We start from the raw sequence: 21,870 nt of genomic DNA on the forward strand, positions 1-21,870 counted from the left end.
ATTTCGATATATTATACGCAATTTTTGGATATCGTATGATTAAGTTATGAATTTTACGATTTCGATCGTTCGATTTGTGATCTGTGAAGATCGGACCGTCCGATGGACTTGTAGTTTTGTTATGTTGATCTTATGACTGTCCCAGTGGCTTTGTGTGGTCATGGGCGAAGGTCCGACCGTTGGATCTTCGTATAATTGTGAAATAGTGATTCGGAAGGCGATTCGTGAGAATCTAACCGTCGGATTTTCGTATAATTTTGTGAAGATGTTAGTAAGGACGATTCAAGAAGATCTGACCGTTGGATCTTCGTGATAATTTTGGAGGATGATCCTAAGGGCGATCCGTGAGGATCCGACCGTTGGATCATCATATAATTTTGATCTGACCGTTGGATCATCATTAAACTAGAATCCGACCGTTGGATTTCCGTATATATGTGGTTTATGAATGATTGCTAAGTTAAGATCGTATCTGACTAGGTGATTGACGGTTTAAGTTGGTGGACGATTGTGGATCGTATTCTGAGCTGTTGAGAAGACGCAGCGGGATTAGAGGTGAGTAAACCTCACATGGTTCATATTACGAACCGAATATAATTAATTGATTTTTTTGTCGTAATTGTGTGGAAATTGTTTATGAAATAAAAATTTGTTTTGAAATAATATGAACTTGATCAACTACGGTTCATAGGGCTGCGGCTCACAGGTAAGAAAATGAATTTAAGTATAAAATGAATTTATTACTTTAATGCGTGTGAACTATAGTTGGTATTAATAGACATTCCTGTGCGAATGTCTATGTATATATATTATTTACGTGAAATAATATGTACTGTTGGAGTTGTGTTGAGTTTATTGTTGAGAAACAATATATTGTGAGAGGTATTGAGTTTATTGTTGAGAAACAATATATTGTGAGGGGTATTGAGTTTATTGTTGAGAAACAATATAGTGAGAGAGATGTTGAGTTTTATTGTTGAGGAACAATAAATTGTTATGATCTGTGGAGATCAATAGGTCACGGGGTGACCATGGCATACTATCAGCGACCCACGCTCTCGCGCCGGGTAGGTGGAACTGAATAGTATTAAATCGTGAACCACGCTCTCGCGCCGGGTAGGTGGAAACGATCAGTTAGAGCTCTAGTCTGTCTGCCAATTGTTGAGTGGTGTTGTGAGGGAAATGTTGAGGTTACTTGAGACTGTGAGGGGTCTTATGTGAGAAGTGTTGAGGATACTTGAGTCTTTTAAGAATGAGTTCTTAAAAGAGAGCCTCAAGAGTATCCTTCCTTTTATGGTGATTGTGTTGAGTTATATTAATTGTAAAGAAATAAATCAACAATTCTTTCTTGTTTACTCATACTGGCTGTAAAAAGCTTACCGGGTTTTGTGTTGTTGCAACTCCCGGTACACTATTCAAATTGTGTAGCGGGTAATCCTACAGGACAGGAGAACCAGGACGGTGATCGTGCGGTTAGAGCAATTGTTAGAGTTTTACAGCAATTGTACGTTGTGAGGTGTGTTATGCTCATTTGAGCTTTACAATATTGCTTGTGAGAGTGAATTGTAATAATGAACTCGAAGTTTCGATATTTGGATTTTGTAATTGTAATTATTCATGTTTCGGATTTGAATTTATTATTCAAAATTCGGGGCGTGACAATCTTGCTCTCGGACTAACACATGACCAAAAACTAGCATGCAAATGAACATAATCTACTAGACAAGAAAAGCAGCCAAGCGTTTGATCATTTTTGCAACATTCTCGGTCTCTTTCTCATACAAGATATGGAAGCAATGCCCCTCTTCTTCCACTTCAAATAACAACTCCGCTTCTCCTTTCCACCCACTTTCCTTCACCAAATCATAATACCAGACACTTCGATCCCTCAGCTCATCCTTGCCTGCAACACAAACAAGCAATCTAGAGCACCCAAGCCCGGCCAAACTCGGAGCACCCGAAACCATCGGATTAATCAATGGATTGTCAATGCCTCCATCAGCACCAGGGTAAACAATATTCCAACACAGACACTGCGGAGACTTCTCAATGTCTTCTCCTTTAGGCTCCGACCCGATTGGCTTGGATCCCCAGAAATACGAGTGCGACACAATAGCCCCCAAAATTTTCACACCGCCATTCAAGCTCTCAGCCCCTGCCTTCATAGCAATGTTATGTGCAAGATTTCCACCAGCACTATCTCCACCAATGTAAAGCCTATCAAAGTCCCCGAAATCGACTACCCAGGGCTCTTTGTGAGAAGTACCATCTTGATGGATTGAGTGAGAAGCAACCCATTGAAGAGCGGTCCAACAATCTTCATAAGCAGCAGGAAGTGGGCTTTCCGGGGCGAGCCTATACTCGACTGAGACGGCGAGAACTTGAGCTTCGGAGACCAGGCGGTTGAGGTAGCGGTGGTGGATGGACGAGAAGGCCGATTCTAAGCAAAAGCCGCCGCAGTGGAAGTAAACCAAGATGGGAAGTTTTTGAGATTTGTTTCGAGGGAGGTAGAGGCGAGCAGAGACTAAAGGGTTGTGTGAGATGGTGATGTCTTTGGAGGAGACACCGGTTTGGGGGTCGTTAAGAGATGGGGGGACGTACGGAAAACCGAAGAAGCGTTCGACTGTGCCATCTTTGTAATGCTTGATGATATTGGGGATCTCTGAAGCTATTTCTTTGGTGGTGGAAGCCATTGGAGGAGAAATTAAAGATGAGAGAGGGATGGATGAGAAATGGTTAATGGATTGGTGTAGTAGAAGTGGCTATCAAATATATGCCACTGGTTAATGGATTGGTGTAGACGTGTAGTAGGAGTGGATATCAATGGAGGAGGGTTTGGTCATGAATTCCAGCGTACAACAGAGACTGATCGAGCAGCTAGCGTGTTTGAATTTGAGACTGGCGTGCATTAACGGCTAGAAAAGTAAGCCATATGTGACGCGGGCTTTTGACTTTTCTTTGGTTATTTTCAGGGGGAAAAATAGAGGCGTTTTTTAGTGGGAGAGAATATATGAGACCAGGTAGAAAGATCCTCTTCCAAAATACAAAGCTGACAAGCATTAGCGGGAGAGAATGAAACCAGGTAGAAAGATCCTTCCAATGCGTCAAGAAGGTGAGTGCATATGCAGCAATATTGGGCTTACTATAAATGTATGTGCTTGAAATTGAAGAAGATGAAGCAGCCCGAGTATAATTATATCGAACTAGATATTTGTTATGTCAAGGAATGTTAAGACCACATTTTGGTAAGAAGTTTGGAATAAGTAAAAGGAAATAGTATGACGTTTTTGTCATAAATCATAATGAAGCAGATTTACTAGAAAACCTACCATCTCCAGCTAGATGCCAAACAAATTCATCTGAACAAGGAAAAAGTGGAAGAGGAATTGAAGTGATTCTGTGAACAACATTAGGAAATAAAAGCTTATTTGTATACCAAGAATCATTCACAATAATATAATATAACCGCAAACTCTTTCGCATAAATCTATCTGATTTCTTTGCTGATAAGAGATAAAATTGGTTAAAGACACATGATACACTCAATTAAATTTTCATAAAAGAATATCCTATCATTGCCAACAATTTATCTTATAGCTTCACTTAATAAGGGTCGAGTATCTGAGATACATTTCCAAGCAATAGAAGTAGATCGAGATTTATTAGCCAGGAAAAAGGATGAATGTCTTAAGTATTTAGCATGAATTATTGAAAATGCCTGAAGTGTTTTAGAGAAACGGAAACAAAGTTATATGACGTATACAATTCGCCTATGAACTTGTTTGGGCACCCTAAAGTTACTCTATTAATTCTTTTTCAACTTCAATTCGCTTCTTTAAAGTCACAGCACCAAAGTTATATGACGTATACAAATTAGCCTAGGTATAAAGAAATTTGATTTTTCTTTTGTTCTTTTTAAAAAAAAAAAAAAAAATCTTAACCCACCTCACCCTTACATATGTCAGTGAGAATTGAACCCATGACATTTACAATCTTGGAATTATAACTTATCAACAGGTCACAGCTCACCAACATTTTTCTTTTGTTCTTTGTTTAATCAAAAAAGCTGATTATTCGTATAGACTATATTGCAGGATTGTACGTGGTATGTTGGTGTTGGGCTATTGGCACCATGCTTACATGTTTTCACTGGTTTGACGGATTGGAATGGTGAGGATTTAAAAATTCATGGTGCAGGTTGGACTCCTTCCATTGTAAGATTGTCTTAATTTTTTTTTTTTTGGCTAATCCTTTGTCATTGTTTAGTGGGAATTGTAAAGCTTCTGCTTACCTGAAACGATCCATTGGAAAAGTATTATTCGAATGAAGAAGTTTGAAACTCTAGACTTCATCGATGTTTAAGGGTTGAGTATTGAACATTTGAACCTTCGAGGGTAAGAGTCCATCCCTTTTATTTTTTATCTTTCAAGGGATATTTTTACTTTTTTAGTGACAAATTACGGTCAACAAATGTACGTGTTCCTTATTATTTTACTTCTAAATAACACCTTCATCACAGAGAGGTCCATTGATAGAGAAATTCTTTCTGAATTATTACTTCATATAAAAATCAACTGAGAGATAATCCCAAAGCAGCTTCCTCTCAACAGTCAAACATACCAAATAATCTAGTATGCATAAAAACCTGGATCTACTAGACTAGAAAATCAGCTAACCGTTTGATCATTTTCTTTACATTCTCTGTCTCTTTCTCATACAAGATATGAAAGCAATGCTCCTCTCCTTCCACTTCAAACAGCTCCACTTCTCCTTTCCATCCACTTTCCTTCACCAAATCATAATACCAGACGCTTCGATCCCTCAGCTCATCCTTGCCAGCAACACACACAAGAAGCCTAGAGCACCCAAGCCCGGCCAAACTCGGAGCACCCGAAACCATCGGATTAATCAACGGATTGTCAATGCCTCCATCAGCAGAAGGATAAGCAAAGTTCCAAACCAGATAAGGCAGGGACTTGTCATTGTCTTCACCTTTAGGCTCCGACCCGATTGGCTTGGACCCCCAAAAGTACGGGTGGGACAGAATAGCCCCCAAAATCTTCACCCGACCAGGTAAGCTGTCAATCCCTGCTCTCATAGCTATGTTATGTGCAAGGTTCCCTCCAGCACTGTCTCCACCAATGTAAACTCTATCGAAGTCGCCGAAATCGGCTAGCCACGGCTCTTTGTGAGAAGTATCATCTTCATTGAGTGAGTGAGAAGCAACCCACTGAAGAGCGGCCCAGCAATCTTCATAAGCAGCAGGAAGAGGGCTTTCTGGGGAGAGCCTGTACTCGACTGAGACAGCAATGACTTGAGCTTCCGAGACCAGGCGGTTGAGGTAGCGGTGGTCGAGGGAGGAGAAGGCGGACTCGAGGCAGAAACCGCCGCCGTGGAAGTAGAGCAAGATGGGAAGCTTTTTGGTTTGGTTTTGAGGGAGGTAGAGGCGAGCAGAGACTAAGGGATTGTGTGAGATGGTGATGTCTTTGGAGGAGACACCAGTATCGGGGTCGTTAAGAGATGGGGGAACGTGTGGAGAGCCGAAGAGGCGTTCGACTGTGCCATCTTTGTAGTGCTTGATGAGATTGGGGATCTCTGCGGCGATTTCTTTGGTGGTGGTGGAAGCCATCGGAGAAGGAAAGGTAGAGAGAGATGGATGAGAAATGAATAATTGATTGGTGATCTTATCAAGCGTAGTGGAAGTGGTTATAAATGGAGGAGGGCTATCTAGGGTTGGTCATAAGTTGAGTTCCAGAAGAGTGATCGAGGGGCACGTGTTTGACACTGCTAACTGCTTGCGATAACCGCTAGAAAAGTTGGCGGGCCACCGCCATATGTGACTGGGGCTTTTGTCTGTTTTTTTTTTGGTTGCAAAAGATGAGCGTTTTTGACTGGACTCGGAGACATTAAGAGGCGCTTTTGACGCGCCACCGCTATATATTGTCGGCCAACTTCGTTTTGGTACGCCAACTAGTACGTGTATTGCAAGGTATCTGAATGCAAAACCAAGAAAACAAAGATATTCTAATGATTCTCTACAGCTGCCTTTTCAAAAAAAAAAAAATGATTCTCTACATCTGATAAAGTATCTTTCAAATGCTGCACATGAAATGCATTTATTTATTTGTTTACAAAAGCACTTTTTTTTTATATTTGACCAGATTTGACAAAAGCATGTGCTTCAACCCAACGAATTATTGGATCTAGCATTAATCTCCCATCTTATAAGTGAAGCATTATTAATTCGAAATCATGTTTGCTGTGTCAAAATCGAGTTACACATGTTTTATTACTAATGTAATTTGGTATTGCAGTTAGAATAATCTGTTGTGAAATAATTTAGCAATGAAAATATCTGTAATGAAGTTATATTTGGTAAATTATGTGTTTAAATCATGATTACAATAAAAAATTGTATCAAGACGTTTAGTGAGTTTTGATACGAAAGTCTTTTTTTGTTTTTTTTGAAAATTGAGCCAGTAGGGCGAATATATATTCATCACAAGCCAGAATAGGTCATTACATACCCTTCCGCTGTCATCTATAGACAGACAAGAAGATAGTGGTAGTACCCACAATAGCACATAGAAAATAGACCCACTCATTGTACAATCAATACGTAGACATAGCGGGAATCCCCCTTTGGTACTACGCCGGAGGCGCTAGAAAGATCCGGCCCTTCCAACCTAACTCCTTAACCAATAAATCTAGCTGCCTAGAGACCTCAATTGGTGTACACCTAGATCCACTGAGAATTAAGTCGACAATACCAAACCAAATGCAAAAGCTAAATGCACAAAAGTGCCTAGACGGTCCCTGAAAAATAGGAACTTATTAAAAGTAATAAAATTACTATTCTAGATAATGCACTAGGGCCAAAACCCTAGCCCAAAACTCAAAGCCCAAATAGGGCAGCCAGCAAAGAAAGTTCACCCAAGGCCCATACGGCAGGTCCGGTCCAGTCCACCCCAAACCAGCTGCTTCCCCGTCGTTCGCAACAGTCCAACGAAGCTCCATCCGCCACATGCCGCCACGATCTGCCCCGCCTCGATCCATGCCGCAACGATCTCACCGCCTGCAACCCACACCGCCATGGGCCACGTCGTAGCAACCCACGCCACCACAGAGAAAGCCAAACCCGATCCAGGTCGCCCGCCTCAGACCGCCATCGAGGCAGCCCCGTAGCGCCGTCGACCAAGCAAAACCCGTCATCAGAGCTCGATCGCCGCCCCTGTTCAAACGACCACAACCACGCACCATCCCAGCCAAAACCTCAGACAAAACCTTAGCAAACCCCATCTGATGGAACCCCATGAGCCATAGCCATCAATACCCGTCCGGCAGCAGACCTATGACAACGACGAGGCCAGAGGCCAACCCAGCGTCCTGGCGCCGCCGGACGAGCACGAAATCTTGGATTTGAAAAAACCGGCCTTTAGGGTTCTCGAGGAGAGAATTTGATTTCCCAAGTGATCACAGAGAGAGGTGAAATTTAGTTTTTGATACGAAAGTCTTTTTAATGTGTATATGGCTTGTATACACTTCATGCCAAAATTGTTTCTACTCATTTGATCAATCCGTTGAGAAAAAAGAAACCATATCAATAGTATTTTTTATAGTTCTTCCTGCAAACTATTTTTCTTAAAAATGTTCTTGCAAACTATTTTTCTTAAAACCTCATTGTTTCTCTTATTTCATTCTCCGCTAGTGATTTTGAAACCTGCATAATGTACTTACTGGAAGCAGATGCTGCTCCAAACCACCTTATCCACAAACCTTTGGGCCTTTTGTCCCGTAAATATAATAATTATGGGCTTTCTATTTTGCACAATAATCCCTTAACACCCATTTTCTCCTAGCTCTCTATCCTTCTAGCAGCCTTTCAATTCATTGTCCAGGACCTGTTTGTGCTTCTGTATGTCCTATCACAACCCTGTGCAATCAAAGCGTCTTGATTGTTGTTAAAAAAGTAATTCAGTAATTGCTATATTCTAAATATAAATACAGGGTAATTTCAAACTTAGAATACCAAACAGAAAGAAAACTAAAACTTTTACAGATAATTATCGAGTCTAGAATTTGGTTCTATCTCCTTAAGACGAAATTGTCTCTTCGTCTATGCTTGAAGGGTTATTGGCAAATATCTCACAGGAATACAATTATCAAACTTCCTCTAGAAGAAGCACTTCAATCTAGAGGATAGACGAACGCAAATTGTGTTTATTCTCTCTCAATCTCTGAAATTCTAATATAGAATGCAGAACTCCTTTGAAGACTTGACAAAATTTTCTGACGCAAAACATTGATGCAAAGTGGTGGGATTGCTTCTGTATACATAGGAGTCTGAAGCATCTATTTGAAAGGACACACCATTCTGTCATTAGACATGCTGCACAACAACTTCCATTGTATAAGGTTACAATGGTTCGTTGCTTTTAGTTTGAAAGGTTATAACCTTTGGCTAAGATGATCAGTTACTTCTTTCATATATATCAGAATTATTACTTTGAATTTTTATTGAAATGAATTTAATCTTTGGATTAAATTTACTAACAATTGTATAATTGCCACCAATTAAAAAGCAATACTACTTTTTGATCAAATACCTTCAGACTTTATTTAGATAGGGAGTTGAAGGTAAAAGTTGGTGTGGAAAATTTAGTGGAACATCTCTCCTTACCTATTTTTATGACGGGAGTGAGAGTGAAAGGTTGGCGGTCAATGTCTTTATGTTCGCCTTCACGTTCTCCGAATTCAGATCGGTGTATGCAAGTCAAGTCAGAAGAAGAACGGAGGTACCTGCAAAAGATATTCCAATGCTTAAGTTAGGGAGTGTTTAAATTGTAGTAGGTATAGATGAGATTACCCCCCCTCCTTTTCAAATCACTTTATCAAATATTTATAGGTGAAATCGAGCGAATATCTTGATTAGTGCACATAGTAGTGTGCTTAGTTTGCAAGACACGCTTTAGTGGAACTACTACGTCACTCTCACGACAACGTGGGGGAGTGCTTCCCGATTGCTACGGATTCGGCTGATTAACTCCGTTGACTAGTTATGTCTTATCCAGATCCACCACGAGAAGATTTCCCCTGAAGAGGACCTGAACTTCTTAACGCTCTCAAAATAGGTTGGGTCGTCTCTCAATTAGAATATGTTTTCATCTCGTTTAGATCAGCTTTGAGGGGACTCCTCCTCACTCGAATTGGCTTCGAGGGGATTTATCTGAATTGGATCCGCCTTTAGAAGATTATACCTTACTTGGATTGGTCTCAAGGAGATTTCACCTCACTTGTGTTGGTTTCGAGGAGATTTCCCCTCACTTTGATGAGTTGATCTTTCTCGAGGAGATTTCTCCTCACTTAGTAGATCTTTGGATCTTCCTTGAGGAGATTTCACCTTATTTGGATCTACCTCAAGGGGATTGTACCTCATTTGAATCCGCCTTGAGGGGATCATACCTCGAGGAGTTTTTCTCAAGGCCAGGACTCTTGACCATTTACCCAATTTGGACCTACTTACTCAAAAATTTGTGTGTCCACTTATCCCATTTAAATGTAAAAAGACAAATTTGTCCTCCAAATAATTAAAAAGTCATTAGAGATTTGGACTCCGGTCATCGGCCGCTAGAATCCAGTCACCGGTCATCGGCTGCCGAAATCCGATCACCAGCCGGAGGTTGCCGGAGGCCCCCAAAGAGATTGTTGAAGATCTTATAGCTCACCGGCGCCAGAGACTTTTGTTACCCCTCAATAAAATCCAATAATTTTTATTGAGGAGCAATAAAAGTTTATTGGGTTTTATTAGGGGGCAATAAAATTTTATTGGGTTTTATTGGGGAGGCAATAAAACCAGACGCCGGACTCAATCACTGGTTATCTATTACCAAAGGTCCTCAAAGAGGTCGTCAGAAATCTTATTGGTCACCGGAGAGGTCGCCAGAGACTTTTATTATCCTCCAATAAAAGTTTTATTGGGAGGAAATAAAAATTTATCGGGTATTATTGGGGCAATAAAACCAGACGTCGGACTCTGATCACCGGTCACCGAATGTCCTCAAATAGGTCATTGGAGATCTTATAAGTCACCTAAGAGGTCGTCAGAGACTTTTATTACCCCCCAATAAAAATTTTATTGTGGGGAAATAAAGTTTATGGGGTATTATTAGGGAGCAATAAAACCGAACGCCGGACTCCAATCACCGGTCACCGAGCACCAGAGATCCCCAAAGAGGTTATCAAAGATTTTATAGGTCACCGGAGAGATCGCCGGAGATTTTTATTATCCCCAATTAAAATTTAATAAAAATACATTTTAATTGGGGGACAATAAAAGTTTATTGAGTATTATTGGGGGGGGCAATAAAATCGGACACAGGATTTCGGTCACCGATTCGGAGGTTGACAGAGGTCGCCGGAGACTTTTATTACCCCCAATAAAACACAAAAAAAATTTATTGGAAGGCAATAAAGTTTATTGGGTATTATTAGGGGGCAATAAAACCGGACGCCAGACTCCTGTCACTGGTCACAGGAGTCCCACGAAGTCTCCGATGACTTCTCTCTCTAAATGACAGAGTGAGAGAGGGTAAAATTGTCTCAAAAATAAACAAAAAACAATAAAAAAAATACTTAATTGTGTATTAAGACAAAAGATATGTAATTTGTTGGGTAAGTGGCCAATCTTATAAGATGCTTGGGTAAGTAGGGTTAGTGTAGTTCAAATTTGAGTAAATGGACATTTTCCCTTTTCTCAAATAAGTTGAACTATCTCTTTCTGTCCATTCCGTGACAAAAACTATTCTCAAAATTTATCACCCCACAAAAACGCAAATTCAAACACAGTAGATACAAAAATTTAGTGATAGAGAAAAGAGAAGCATCCAATAGATCGGACATAGAAGCAATAATTTGAACACCAAAAATAATGCCCAAATCACAAAAATCAAGAATACATCAATGATGAGAAGTTGCATATGGGAGATGTTCTTCTCTCTTATTTTTAAGTGCATATAAGATTGAGAACATATCAAACCCTAAACTTAGAAAGGGAATGAAGAAAAACTGAAAAATGAAAGAAGTGAATCCTAAATTAAAATGATCCGAGTCTCTTAAGAATGACTCGATATCATAGTAGTAGAAGCCTATATCTACTTCTAAAATTTGAGAATAATTGGCCGCGGTTTTCATTGACCGCGATTTTTATAAAGAGTGTTTCTATTCATACATTCAAAATTGGCATTTAGACCTTCATACTTTTTAAAAGAAATTTATTCCTTTTTTTACCCCTTGTTTCTACTGAAGAATACGGAACGGGAAGTGTGTGTGGATCATGATGGGGAGAGAGAGAGAGAGAGATAACACCGCATGTATAGTGGTTCACCTTGCTCTTGAGGCAAGGCTACGTCCACTTAGAGATTCTACTATGAGTGAGGTCAAGTGACCTTTGTAGTGATACAAGTATAGGGATCATGGATCCATCCTCTCTAAGAATGGGAGGACTTCCTCTTATAGCTAAAGGAGTCCCCCTCCATTTACATATTCTCGATGTGGGACAATAATACATATATTGCTTCTCTTGAAGCCTCTTGGAGAGCATGGGAGGGTGGCCTCCCTAAAAGGTACCGGCCGACCTCCACCATAGCGAGGTAGCTCGGGTGTCGGACTACCGGATGCATGTCGTAGGCGGGACTAGCCATGTCGCGGGGCCCACCTAAGAGGTCGTTGCTTATGCTTGGCGGTATGTGATATAGGTGGTATGTACAAGTCCCCCAAGTCCCCGAGTAAGAGGCGCTTCTTGGTTGGGGAGTTTAAATGTGATGCCGCCAAGTATGAGTGATGACCTTGTTGAACGTCATACCCATACTAGTCCCCCAACTCCGTAAGTAAGAAGGGACTCTTCGGGTAGGTGGGTGCCGCGGGGCCCTCATTAAGCTAGTACCTGCAAATAAGATGAGTGCACAAAAGCATATTGATTGCACTAGGGCAATCTAAGTGACATTTGAGTCAAATGCATCGAGGTGTATGAATGTTTATATGAGATGCAATGATGCATAGATGTGTGATGAACACAATGATATGTACATAATGGTATGTATGTGTTGTATGCATATGATGAACACATGTTAGGACCGGGAGTGTAGTTACTCGCCGAGTCCCCCAAGTTACGTAGTTAGTACTTAGGTTACGCTCAAGGATGCCCGTGAGGCTGAGCATAGAGCTCCGGTATTGTAGTAACTATTGGTCATAGTAGTGAGACTATAGCATGGCCATGATAGTCCCCCAAGTATGGGTTAGAGGAAGGAACTCTAACTTATTTAACCCGAACGTATAAGCCATAACCTGATTGTTCGGCTCATTTGTAACGGGAACGTAAGAGATGAGCTCGCTCATGTTGAGCGGGTGTGAGTTTTGTCCTATGGTCTTATTAATGGGATGTAAAAGAAATTTAATTGTTGCGATCAACAATAGGTGAAAAATTTCAATATTTCCATTAATAGACCATAACACGAAAGTATGAGCGTGAAGCTCAATGATAGTCCCGGTCGGGTACTACCTCCACTTGTGATAAGTGGTATGAATAAGTCCCCCAAGTATGGAGAATGCTCGGGAGGTGAGATGACTCAAAAGCAAAGGATTGGACCTTCGCTTACCCCTCCTCCGGTACCAAGTGGGGTTTTCTGAGGGCTCGAGCCTATGGTACCCGATAGGGTAGAATGAGGATTTGGGTCTCTGATACCTGGAAGGGTAAATGAGGATTTGAGCCTCTGATACCCGGATGGGTAGAATGAGGACTTGAGCCTCTGATACCCGGATGGGTAGAATGAGGACTTGAGCCTCTGATACCCGGAAGGGTAGATTGAGGACTTGAGCCTCTGATACCCGGATGGGTAGAATGAGGACCTGAGCCTCTGATACCCGGATGGGTAGAATGAGGACTTGATGCCTCTGGTACCTGATGGGGTAGCATGACGGCTTGATGTCTCTCGTACCCGATGGGGTAGCATGAGGGCTTGATGCCTCTCGTACCCGATGGGGTAGCATGAGGGCTTGATGCTCGTACCCGATGGGGTAGCATGAGGGCTTGATGCCTCTGGTACCCGATGGGGTAGCATGAGGGCTTGATGCTCGTACCCGATGGGGTAGCATGAGGGCTTGATGCCTCTGGTACCCGATGGGGTAGCATGAGGGCTTGATGCCTCTCGTACCCGATAGGGTAGCATGAGGGCTTGATGCCTCTCGTACCCGATGGGGTAGCATGAGGGCTTGTTCAGCGTGGCCCGGTGGGGTCACGTGAGGGCTTGAGCCTCCTTAACCCAATGGGGTTGAATGTGGGACTGTAGGCCTCCTTTACCCGGTGGTGTGACCCCGGGTAGAATGATGTAACCCCGTTGTGGTAACCGGTGGCATTGGCCTCCGGTACCTGGTGGCGTGGCCCCAGGTAGAATATATGATGGTATTGGCCTTGTAACCCCGTTGGGGTATCTCGCCGATTGGAGAGGGTTTATGTAATGATATGACCTTGACTTACCCCTTGGGGGTACCGCGCTCGGGGCGAGGATTTATGAGATGCATGTTGCATTTACTTTAGTGAGTGTCACATGTATATATGTAGCAATTTAATTGGATTGCAATTAAATTAACGTTTGATATTAATACATAGTCGTAATAGATATGATATCGAGACTATCACATATCGTAGGCATGCTTAGATTATAGAAACCGTTATTTGAAGCATGTGAATAATTGCATTAGCTCAAATTTAAAAGTGTAAATGAGAACTTATCTTTTGCCGATTGGGGAGGTTGAAAATTGGGATTGACCCAAATATCAAACCATGTTGGAGTCGTCCAAGTTTAACGCTCCATGTAATCGACAAATGATCGTCGATAGTTTACTTGGCCTTGTTGTATAAACAAACGGCCCATTGAACAAGTGTACCACTTCAAGAAGAAATAAGCGATTAACAACTTATTAATGTGATGTAAAATGACTAATTATTTGACCATAGAAATATGGAATTGATTAATTTGTGAAAAGGATTGAACTGAATCAATGATCATGCTCAATAAGCATTGAGTGTACAAGAATAATCATGGCATGGCACGGCACATAACTCATACTTGATTACACAAATTGAATGGCACTAGAAATCATGCAAGTTTAACCATGAGTGGTCATGGACTCATGGTACTGTAAATATCAACAATGAATTAAAGCAAAGGTGCTTGATTGGTACGCATGAGTTTTGCAAGTGGGTACGTATATGGGGCCATGTTTGACATGTGTAAGACGGCATGTATGAAGTCTGTGTCTTAAGAGTCATGGCATGGCATATAGCAAATAAAAACTGAGTGCAGTGAAACTTGATTGTTTGAGTTTATCATGTAGAAGGATAAACTAATAATTATGTTTCTTGTCATGTAGCCCAAATGAATAAGCATATACGTGTAGATTGTGCCAAATAACAGTTATGTTTGACATTTGATGTGGATCACATGCACACATTCACTAATATGCACCACGTAGTGGTGAGGACATGTAGAGAAGCTAACAGATGTCATATATACGTGAAGCATGCTTTGAGGTTTTGAGCTCTCATAAAGGACAGCGAAAAGAACAACTTATCTCTGAAGAGTGGGCGAATAGAGTAGATATCAGTAAGCCCAGAAAATTTTGTTGTCAAAGTGGACCTCGTTCCCGCTGGGATCAGTACTTTCGTGAGGATAAAACGAAGTTGCCGGGAGTGAAGAAGGTACCGATGATATCAGTGAGGTGAAGAAATTTCCAGGTTGGTGGGGAGCCAACGGGTGCCATGGATTGTTTCCGGGTTTGCTCATCGAGAGGTGAATGACAGTCTGCCGGAGCTCTCTTTTTTTTTTTTTTTTTTTAAATGCTGGAGCGTCTCTTTTGCCCGGGAGAACAAAAATTGGTGGAGACCAGCTGGTACCGGTGATAGCAAGGGTACCGGTGAAGGTTGTAGGTACCGGTGATGGCAGCAGGTACCGTGAGGGCTGTGGGTACCGGAGATGGCAGCAGGTACCGTGAGGGCTATGGGTACCGGAGATGGAAGCAGGTACCGTGAGGGCTGTGGGTACCGGAGATGGAAGCAGGTACCGTGAGGGCTGTGGGTACCGGAGATGGAAGCAGGTACCGTGAGGGCTGTGGTGGGATGCGAGTCACCGAGTTCCCGGGGAAGGGGGTGACTTGCCTGTTACCGGTGAGAAATCGAGCGAGAGCAGTAGAAGAGGTTGGCTTACCGGTATGCTAGGGCCCGGGATGCTGGCTCCGTCGGATTGACCGCCGGGAGGTGAGGAAGGTAGCGAGGCCCGAAGTCATTCCGGGTGTACCGATCGAGTAGCTTCTCATCCAAAGGCAGTGTGAGGTGGTGGATAGAGCCGGCGGGTTAAGTTTGTGATGAGGCACCGAGAGGATGTCCAGGGAGGCATCCGGGGAAGCCATCAAGAATATGCTTGGGTGAACTCAGTGTTCCCGGGACGTCGATCATGAATTGGACAGGGATGCTAGATGTAGTAGCTGCTCGGTGCCAGAGAGACTACCGGGGTGCCCAAATCAATGTGGCTGGTGAAGTTCTAGATCGAGGAAAGATCACCGGGATGCTAAGTTGTGAGTAAGTGATAGTGGGCGGTGGTGATCACAGGGAGGTGAGGATGCTGTCGGTGCGGCTTGATCCCAGATCAATTTTTGAAGTGCCGGGCGGGGTTGTACAATGGTACCCAGAAGCTTTCTTCGGGTAGCAGTCTGCTGTGGTGTGGTGTAGGCGAGATGTGAGGTTCACCGGTATTCGTCATAAGTGGTTCCCGGATGGAGACCCATCTGACCATGATGTGGCTGTAACTTGAGGTGTTGATCGATCCGGGCTGGCGGGTTTTGTCATAACATGATCCAAGAAGCGGGGTTGCTGGGTGTAGAGAGTAAGCACATATGCACCTCTTCTCCTCTTTTGTTTTGGTTGTTTGTGTCGGCGGTACTGAGAGAGATTGAGAGACTGCCATACCGAGAGATGAGCTACCTTCCGGGATGAGCTGCCTGGAGATGAAGTGATGGCAAATGAAAGTAGACCAAACAAGTCCCGGTCGGATTGGGTGTCCAAATCGGTCTCCGGGGTGCCCAGAGCAGAATGGAGTGCTTGGATGTGTGGCTTTTGGGTTCGACCCGGGCGGGATGTGACTTCTGGAAGTCCTGGATATGCTGACATGTATAGTAGGTGCGCTCAAAGATATAGGCCTCTGGACAGATGAGTTCGCGGCTTCGCTCCTAATCTCGGATGCAAAACATGACAACTCACCACTTGTATCAACGCTTCGGGGTAGCGGAATGGGTGCTCAAAGTGACCGGACTGGTGTCTCCGGGAACTGTCGGTGATGGGAGGTATCTGGACGTAGATATATGTATATATGCGCCGTAGAGGCATGGTGACAACCCAACTATGCTTGTCAAATAATGGCTGAATGCATGGGTCCTACCACATGTATGTATATATACGCTGCACATACATGTATGAATGCCATACCGCACCTCTAACACAGGCATTTATGTATAATTGAGCACAAGGACTTAGCTTTTTTTGGACTTGTACCCGGAGCCTCATGTACCCGATGGCTCCTCGGAGGCATGGGGAGGAAGGTGAGGGGTGGTACGTGTACCCGGAAGCTCATGTACCCGATGGCCTATGGTACCCGTCCATGACTCTTGCCCAAGGTCGGAGGCTCGTTACCCAAACTTAGGGACCCTCCTTCTAGCGCCAATGTTTCTACTGAAGAATACGGAACGGGAAGTGTGTGTGGATCATGATGGGGAGAGAGAGAGAGAGAGATAACACCGCATGTATAGTGGTTCACCTTGCTCTTGAGGCAAGGCTACGTCCATTTAGAGATTCTACTATGAGTGAGGTCAAGTGACCTTTGTAGTGATACAAGTATAGGGATCATGGATCCATCCTCTCTAAGAATGGGAGGACTTCCTCTTATAGCTAAAGGAGTCCCCCTCCATTTACATATTCTCGATGTGGGACAATAATACATATATTGCTTCTCTTGAAGCCTCTTGGTGAGCATGGGAGGGTGGCCTCCCTACGAGGTACCGGCCGACCTCCACCATAGCGAGATAGCTCGGGTGTCGGACTACCGGATGCATGTCGTAGGCGGGACTAGCCATGTCGCGGGGCCCACCTAAGAGGTCGTTGCTTATGCTTGGCGGTATGTGATATAGGTGGTATGTACACCCCTAAACCAAAAAAAAAAATCCCCAAGATTAATCCTCGCCCAACTCGACGAATTAGCCATGCCAATCTTAATTCTCCAATCCGGTGTTCCGGTGTACTTATATCTGTTGTACCTATCTAAATTGCTTATAAATGCAATTCCCTCCTTCTTCTCAAAAAAAAAAAAAAAAATCTTAATTAATCCTTTCGAAAGATCGGTTGAGACAACCCTGACAAAGCTTGAATCGGGACATGCATCCCTAATGGTTAATGACTTGAGGCAAATCTATTTCCCGAACGAGAGATTATTCAGAGCACCGCCGTACACTTGCACCAACATAAATGAATGGTTAGATTGCATTAAATACACTTTTTGTTTATTAAAAATAAAGTTGATAATAAATATCAAGGGTTGAGATTATTTTATAAGGGTTGGGTCACTTGCACCGTCGGTGCATAGAATAATTTCCATTCCCGAACTCCCAATCTTGTTTCAACGTCTAACACCGCACCACCATAATATCCAATGTCAACTTCCGAAGCCCACAGTCACTCATGTCCACGGGGACAACTCTCATGCCATGTATATAAGGTGGGAGATTCCCATTATTGAGGTCTGTACAGAACATCACCTATGTTAATTGGGGTCCTCATATTTGACAATGTCCTCTACATCTGAGCTTGTGTATGTTTCTGAAACCGCCATATTATTGTGAGTTAACGTGGAAGTGTGGGGGAGGGGGAGGGGGAGCGAAAGACAGTAAGGTGAAAATGTGGTGAGATAAAATGAGAAATAAAATTAAGGATATTTGAAAATTTGTGTGCAAAAATTAAGAGAGGAGGTCTAGATGTTAATATTGAAGGTATGAATAGAAACTAATAAAGGGCTGCGGTTTTCATAAAGGACTTGATATATCAAAATAGTATGAATAGGTTTGATTTGAAACACAATCTCAAAGGCGTTTTTTTTTTTAAGAGAAACGAGAACACTTTATTATCCAGACTTACAATATTACAACGGAACCTACCACAGTTGTAGCCCCAAAAATAATCTTCCCACACATAATATTGTGCTGGCACAACTGCCCCCCATATTAAAGGAAATTGAAAACGCAGCTTTAGTAAGTCAACTTATACTCTTATGACGATCAACCAAAATACCTAACCAACTTCGCGTTCTATATGTCAAAAACTGTACTCTATTCATCCAATATTTCAATCCAAACGTTTCACAATTTTTTAATTTTTTTTCTTGAGAATTAACTCTGCTATCAAATCCAAGTTATCTTCTTTGAAATCACTCAACAGTAGTCAATTTATACTACGGATTGGCCTAAATAACAATGATTGACTTCCACGGTTCCACCACCAAAGGAATTTGTTTATTCTCTGAAACTAGATTGCATTATTGTGGTAGGTTGGTGTTGGCACCATGCACATATATCAGGCACTGTCCACTCCCCATTATTACGAACAATTCAATATTACACCACAGGAGGATATTACAACCACAAAGGCTAGGGGTTTAGGGATAAACCCTGCAAGAAAGGGAAGCACACTGCAAAGCATAAAACTCATTTGGAATTAGAGAGAATAGCTTCTACTTGAGGAGAAACTCGGCCACTTTTTTGGTCAAAGCCTGAGCCTTCGGAGTCTCAAATTTCAGAATATGAAATGCATGTTCCTCTCCTTCCACTTCAACCAACTCTGCTTCACCTTTCCAACCACTTTTCTTCACTGCCTCATAGTAATGAACACCTCTATATCTCAGCGTATCGTTCTCAGAAACACTAACAAACAACCTTGAACACCCAAGTCCAGCCAAGCTTGGTGCTTCTGGACCAAAAGGATTCATCATTGGATTATCAATCCCACCAGGTACCGAGGGGTATGCGAAGTTCCAAACGAAACACCCTAAATCCTTCTCAGGCTCTTTGCAAGGGTCTAATTCATCGATTGGCTTGGAACCCCAAAAATAAGGGTGTGTAAGAGAAGTTCCCAGTATTTTAAGACCACCAGGCAAACCCTCTTTCCCAACTCTCATGGCCACATTATGAGCAATGTTGGCACCTGCACTATCGCCACCAAGAAAAAACCTGTCCGGATTACCATGATTTGTCAACCAGGGCTCTTCATTGATACCATTATCAATGAAGTGTGAGGCAACCCATTGGAGGGCAGCCCAACAATCTTCATAGCCTGCAGGAAGAGGGTGCTCAGGAGCCATCCTGTATTCAACTGATACAGCAACAACTTTGCCTTGGGATACCAAGCTGTCAAGATACCTGTGGTGATCGAACGAGAAGGCGGATTCGATCATAAAAGCCCCTCCATGGTAGTAGACCAAGATGGGGAGTTTCTGGTGGGTTTGATCAGCATCAAGTTTTGGGAGGAAGACTCTGGCCGAGATCAACGGATTTTTTGAAATCGTGATATCTTTTGATGACACTCCTGATACTGGATCATTAAGCATTGGGGGTACATATGGAGTGCCCATGAGTCGTTCAACTGAGCCATCCTTGTAGACTCGGACAAATGGGATCAGCTCTTTGTCTAGCTCCTTCTCTACCTTCTTGTCTTCTACCTTGAGAAAATCAACCAACTTTTTTGTCAAATCCTTGGCTTTCTGAGTCTCAAATTTTAAAATATGAAATGCATGAGCCTCTCCTTCCACGTCCACCAGCTCTGCCTCTCCTTCCCACCCACTTTTCTTCACGGCATCGTAGTACCGAATGCCTCTAAACTTCAGCCCATCATGTTCCGAGACGCTCACAAACAACCTAGAACACCCAAGTCCTGCCAAGCTTGGTGCTTCAGGAGCAAGAGGATTGATCAATGGATTATCAAGTCCACAAGGTGCTGAGGGGTACGCAAAGTTCCAAAGCATAGCTGCCAAATCCTTCTCAGGCTCTTTACAAGGGTCTTCCGCAATAGGCTTGGAACCCCAGAAGTAGGGGTGTGTAAGAGAGGTTCCCAATATCTTCAAACCACCAGGCAAGCCCTCTTTGCCAACTCTCATTGCCAGATTATGAGCAATGTTAGCTCCTGCACTATCACCACCAAGGAAAAAACGTTCCGGGTTGCCGTGATTCGTCAACCAAGGCTCCTCACTGATGCCATTTTCAATGAAGTGTGAAGCAACCCATTGCAGGGCAGCCCAACAATCTTCATAGCCGGCAGGAAGAGGGTGCTCAGGAGCCATCCTGTACTCCACAGAAACAGCAACAACTTGAGCTTGGGACACCAAGCCGTCGAGAAACCGGTGGTGATCAAAAGAGAAGGCGGACTCGATGCAGAAACCTCCACCATGGCAGTAAACCAAGACGGGGAGCTTCTTGTGTGGCTTCTCATCGTCGAGTTTAGGGAGGAAGATTCTGGCTGAGATCAAAGGGTTTTTCGAAATGGTGACATCTTTGGATGAGACTCCAGATTCTGGATCATCAAGCAATGGTGCTTTGTAAGGAGAACCCAGTAGTCTTTCTACTGAGCCGTCCTTGAAAACACGGACAAATGGGATGACCTCTCTGTCTATCTCCTTGGCAAGGGAACCCATAGTCTCAGCGTTTATGGAACTTCTGAAGGTGATGACTTGCTTTATGTAGTGTTAGTACTTAGTACAGAATCCTAATCCTCTAGTCCTTTCCTATCTACCTTTCTTCAGGTACTCACCATTTTTGAGTAACTATCCCCCATATTTGTCCATCTTGAAAGTTTGTTCCCCAGATGTCACCTACCATTTGCAGAGGGAGATTGAAAAGGACTACTAGTCTGACAATTAACACTACCTTTGAACCCCCGCTGACACCAACATAGACCGAAGGGCAGTTTAATTCGATCGGTCGAGGACTGAAAGTTTGTTATACACTAAAATCGAGAAAAGGACACCAGTACTGACGCAACCGACTCCAATTTTGTCCTCTTAGTCTTACCTTACCAGAAAATGCTTTCCAATTTTAAATGTGGCAGGTGCATTCTTAATTTTCCTTAAATCTGAAGTTGGTTGTTGGGGAAAGGGGAAAAGATTGTATATACTGTAATTGCGGGAGCACAAAGAAAGCAGCAATACCCTAATAATATACTTTATTCACAAAACCCTTCTATAGTATTATCCTTTCCTCTTAAAAACAAAAATTACAAGATTCGTTTCGATTTTTTTTGTATGGATCTGTTTTGGATGTAATTAAATCGTTGGTACCAGTTTGGAGCTATTTCATGGAGAATATTTCCTAGAATTGCGACCAAGATTCGACAGGAAAGATACATTTTGAATGGAAGTTGGACCACCATGGCTGGAAGAAATGTATTAAGCTGACTTATGCGGGCGGCCGATAACCTTTTTCACTTATGACAGTTTTTGGCGAGGTTACTTTAGCCCCTATGTTGTAATTGACAAAGCATTTTAATGAAAGTTTCTCATTTGATCAAATAGAAAAAGTTTAAAAAAAAAAAAAAATGTATAGCACGCTACAAATCTACTACTATCAGTCCACATGCCTGGCTTTCTATTTGCAACTTTGCATAGGAAACTTGTAGCATATATTAATGAAAAGCTTTAACAGGGAACTAGGCCTGTGAACAAATAATTGAGTGCTTTTGACAGAGAGATTCTACAACATTTTTTGGATTTTTTTTTGGATGAACAACAT

At 42.6% G+C, this 21,870-nt stretch overlaps 2 protein-coding genes across 2 annotated transcripts; both read right to left on the bottom strand.

Annotated features, from left to right (window-relative positions):
* Window positions 1-1,620: 1,620 nt before the first annotated feature.
* On the bottom strand, window positions 1,621-5,799 carry LOC133710382 (tuliposide B-converting enzyme 1, amyloplastic-like). Its single transcript, XM_062136440.1, has 2 exons — window positions 4,662-5,799; window positions 1,621-2,712 (listed from the first exon to the last, which is right to left on the bottom strand). Exons 1-2 carry the CDS (start codon window positions 5,627-5,629, stop codon window positions 1,719-1,721), a joined length of 1,962 nt encoding a protein of 653 aa, XP_061992424.1. The 5' UTR covers window positions 5,630-5,799; the 3' UTR covers window positions 1,621-1,718.
* A 12,866-nt stretch (window positions 5,800-18,665) lies between these two features.
* On the bottom strand, window positions 18,666-21,190 carry LOC133707965 (tuliposide A-converting enzyme 2, chloroplastic-like). Its single transcript, XM_062133421.1, has one exon. It carries the CDS (start codon window positions 20,775-20,777, stop codon window positions 18,825-18,827), a length of 1,953 nt encoding a protein of 650 aa, XP_061989405.1. The 5' UTR covers window positions 20,778-21,190; the 3' UTR covers window positions 18,666-18,824.
* Between the last annotated feature and the right edge of the window lie 680 nt (window positions 21,191-21,870).

The sequence above is a fragment of the Rosa rugosa genome, chromosome 5, assembly GCF_958449725.1.
Source record: "Rosa rugosa chromosome 5, drRosRugo1.1, whole genome shotgun sequence".
In the NCBI taxonomy this organism is placed as follows: domain Eukaryota; kingdom Viridiplantae; phylum Streptophyta; class Magnoliopsida; order Rosales; family Rosaceae; genus Rosa; species Rosa rugosa.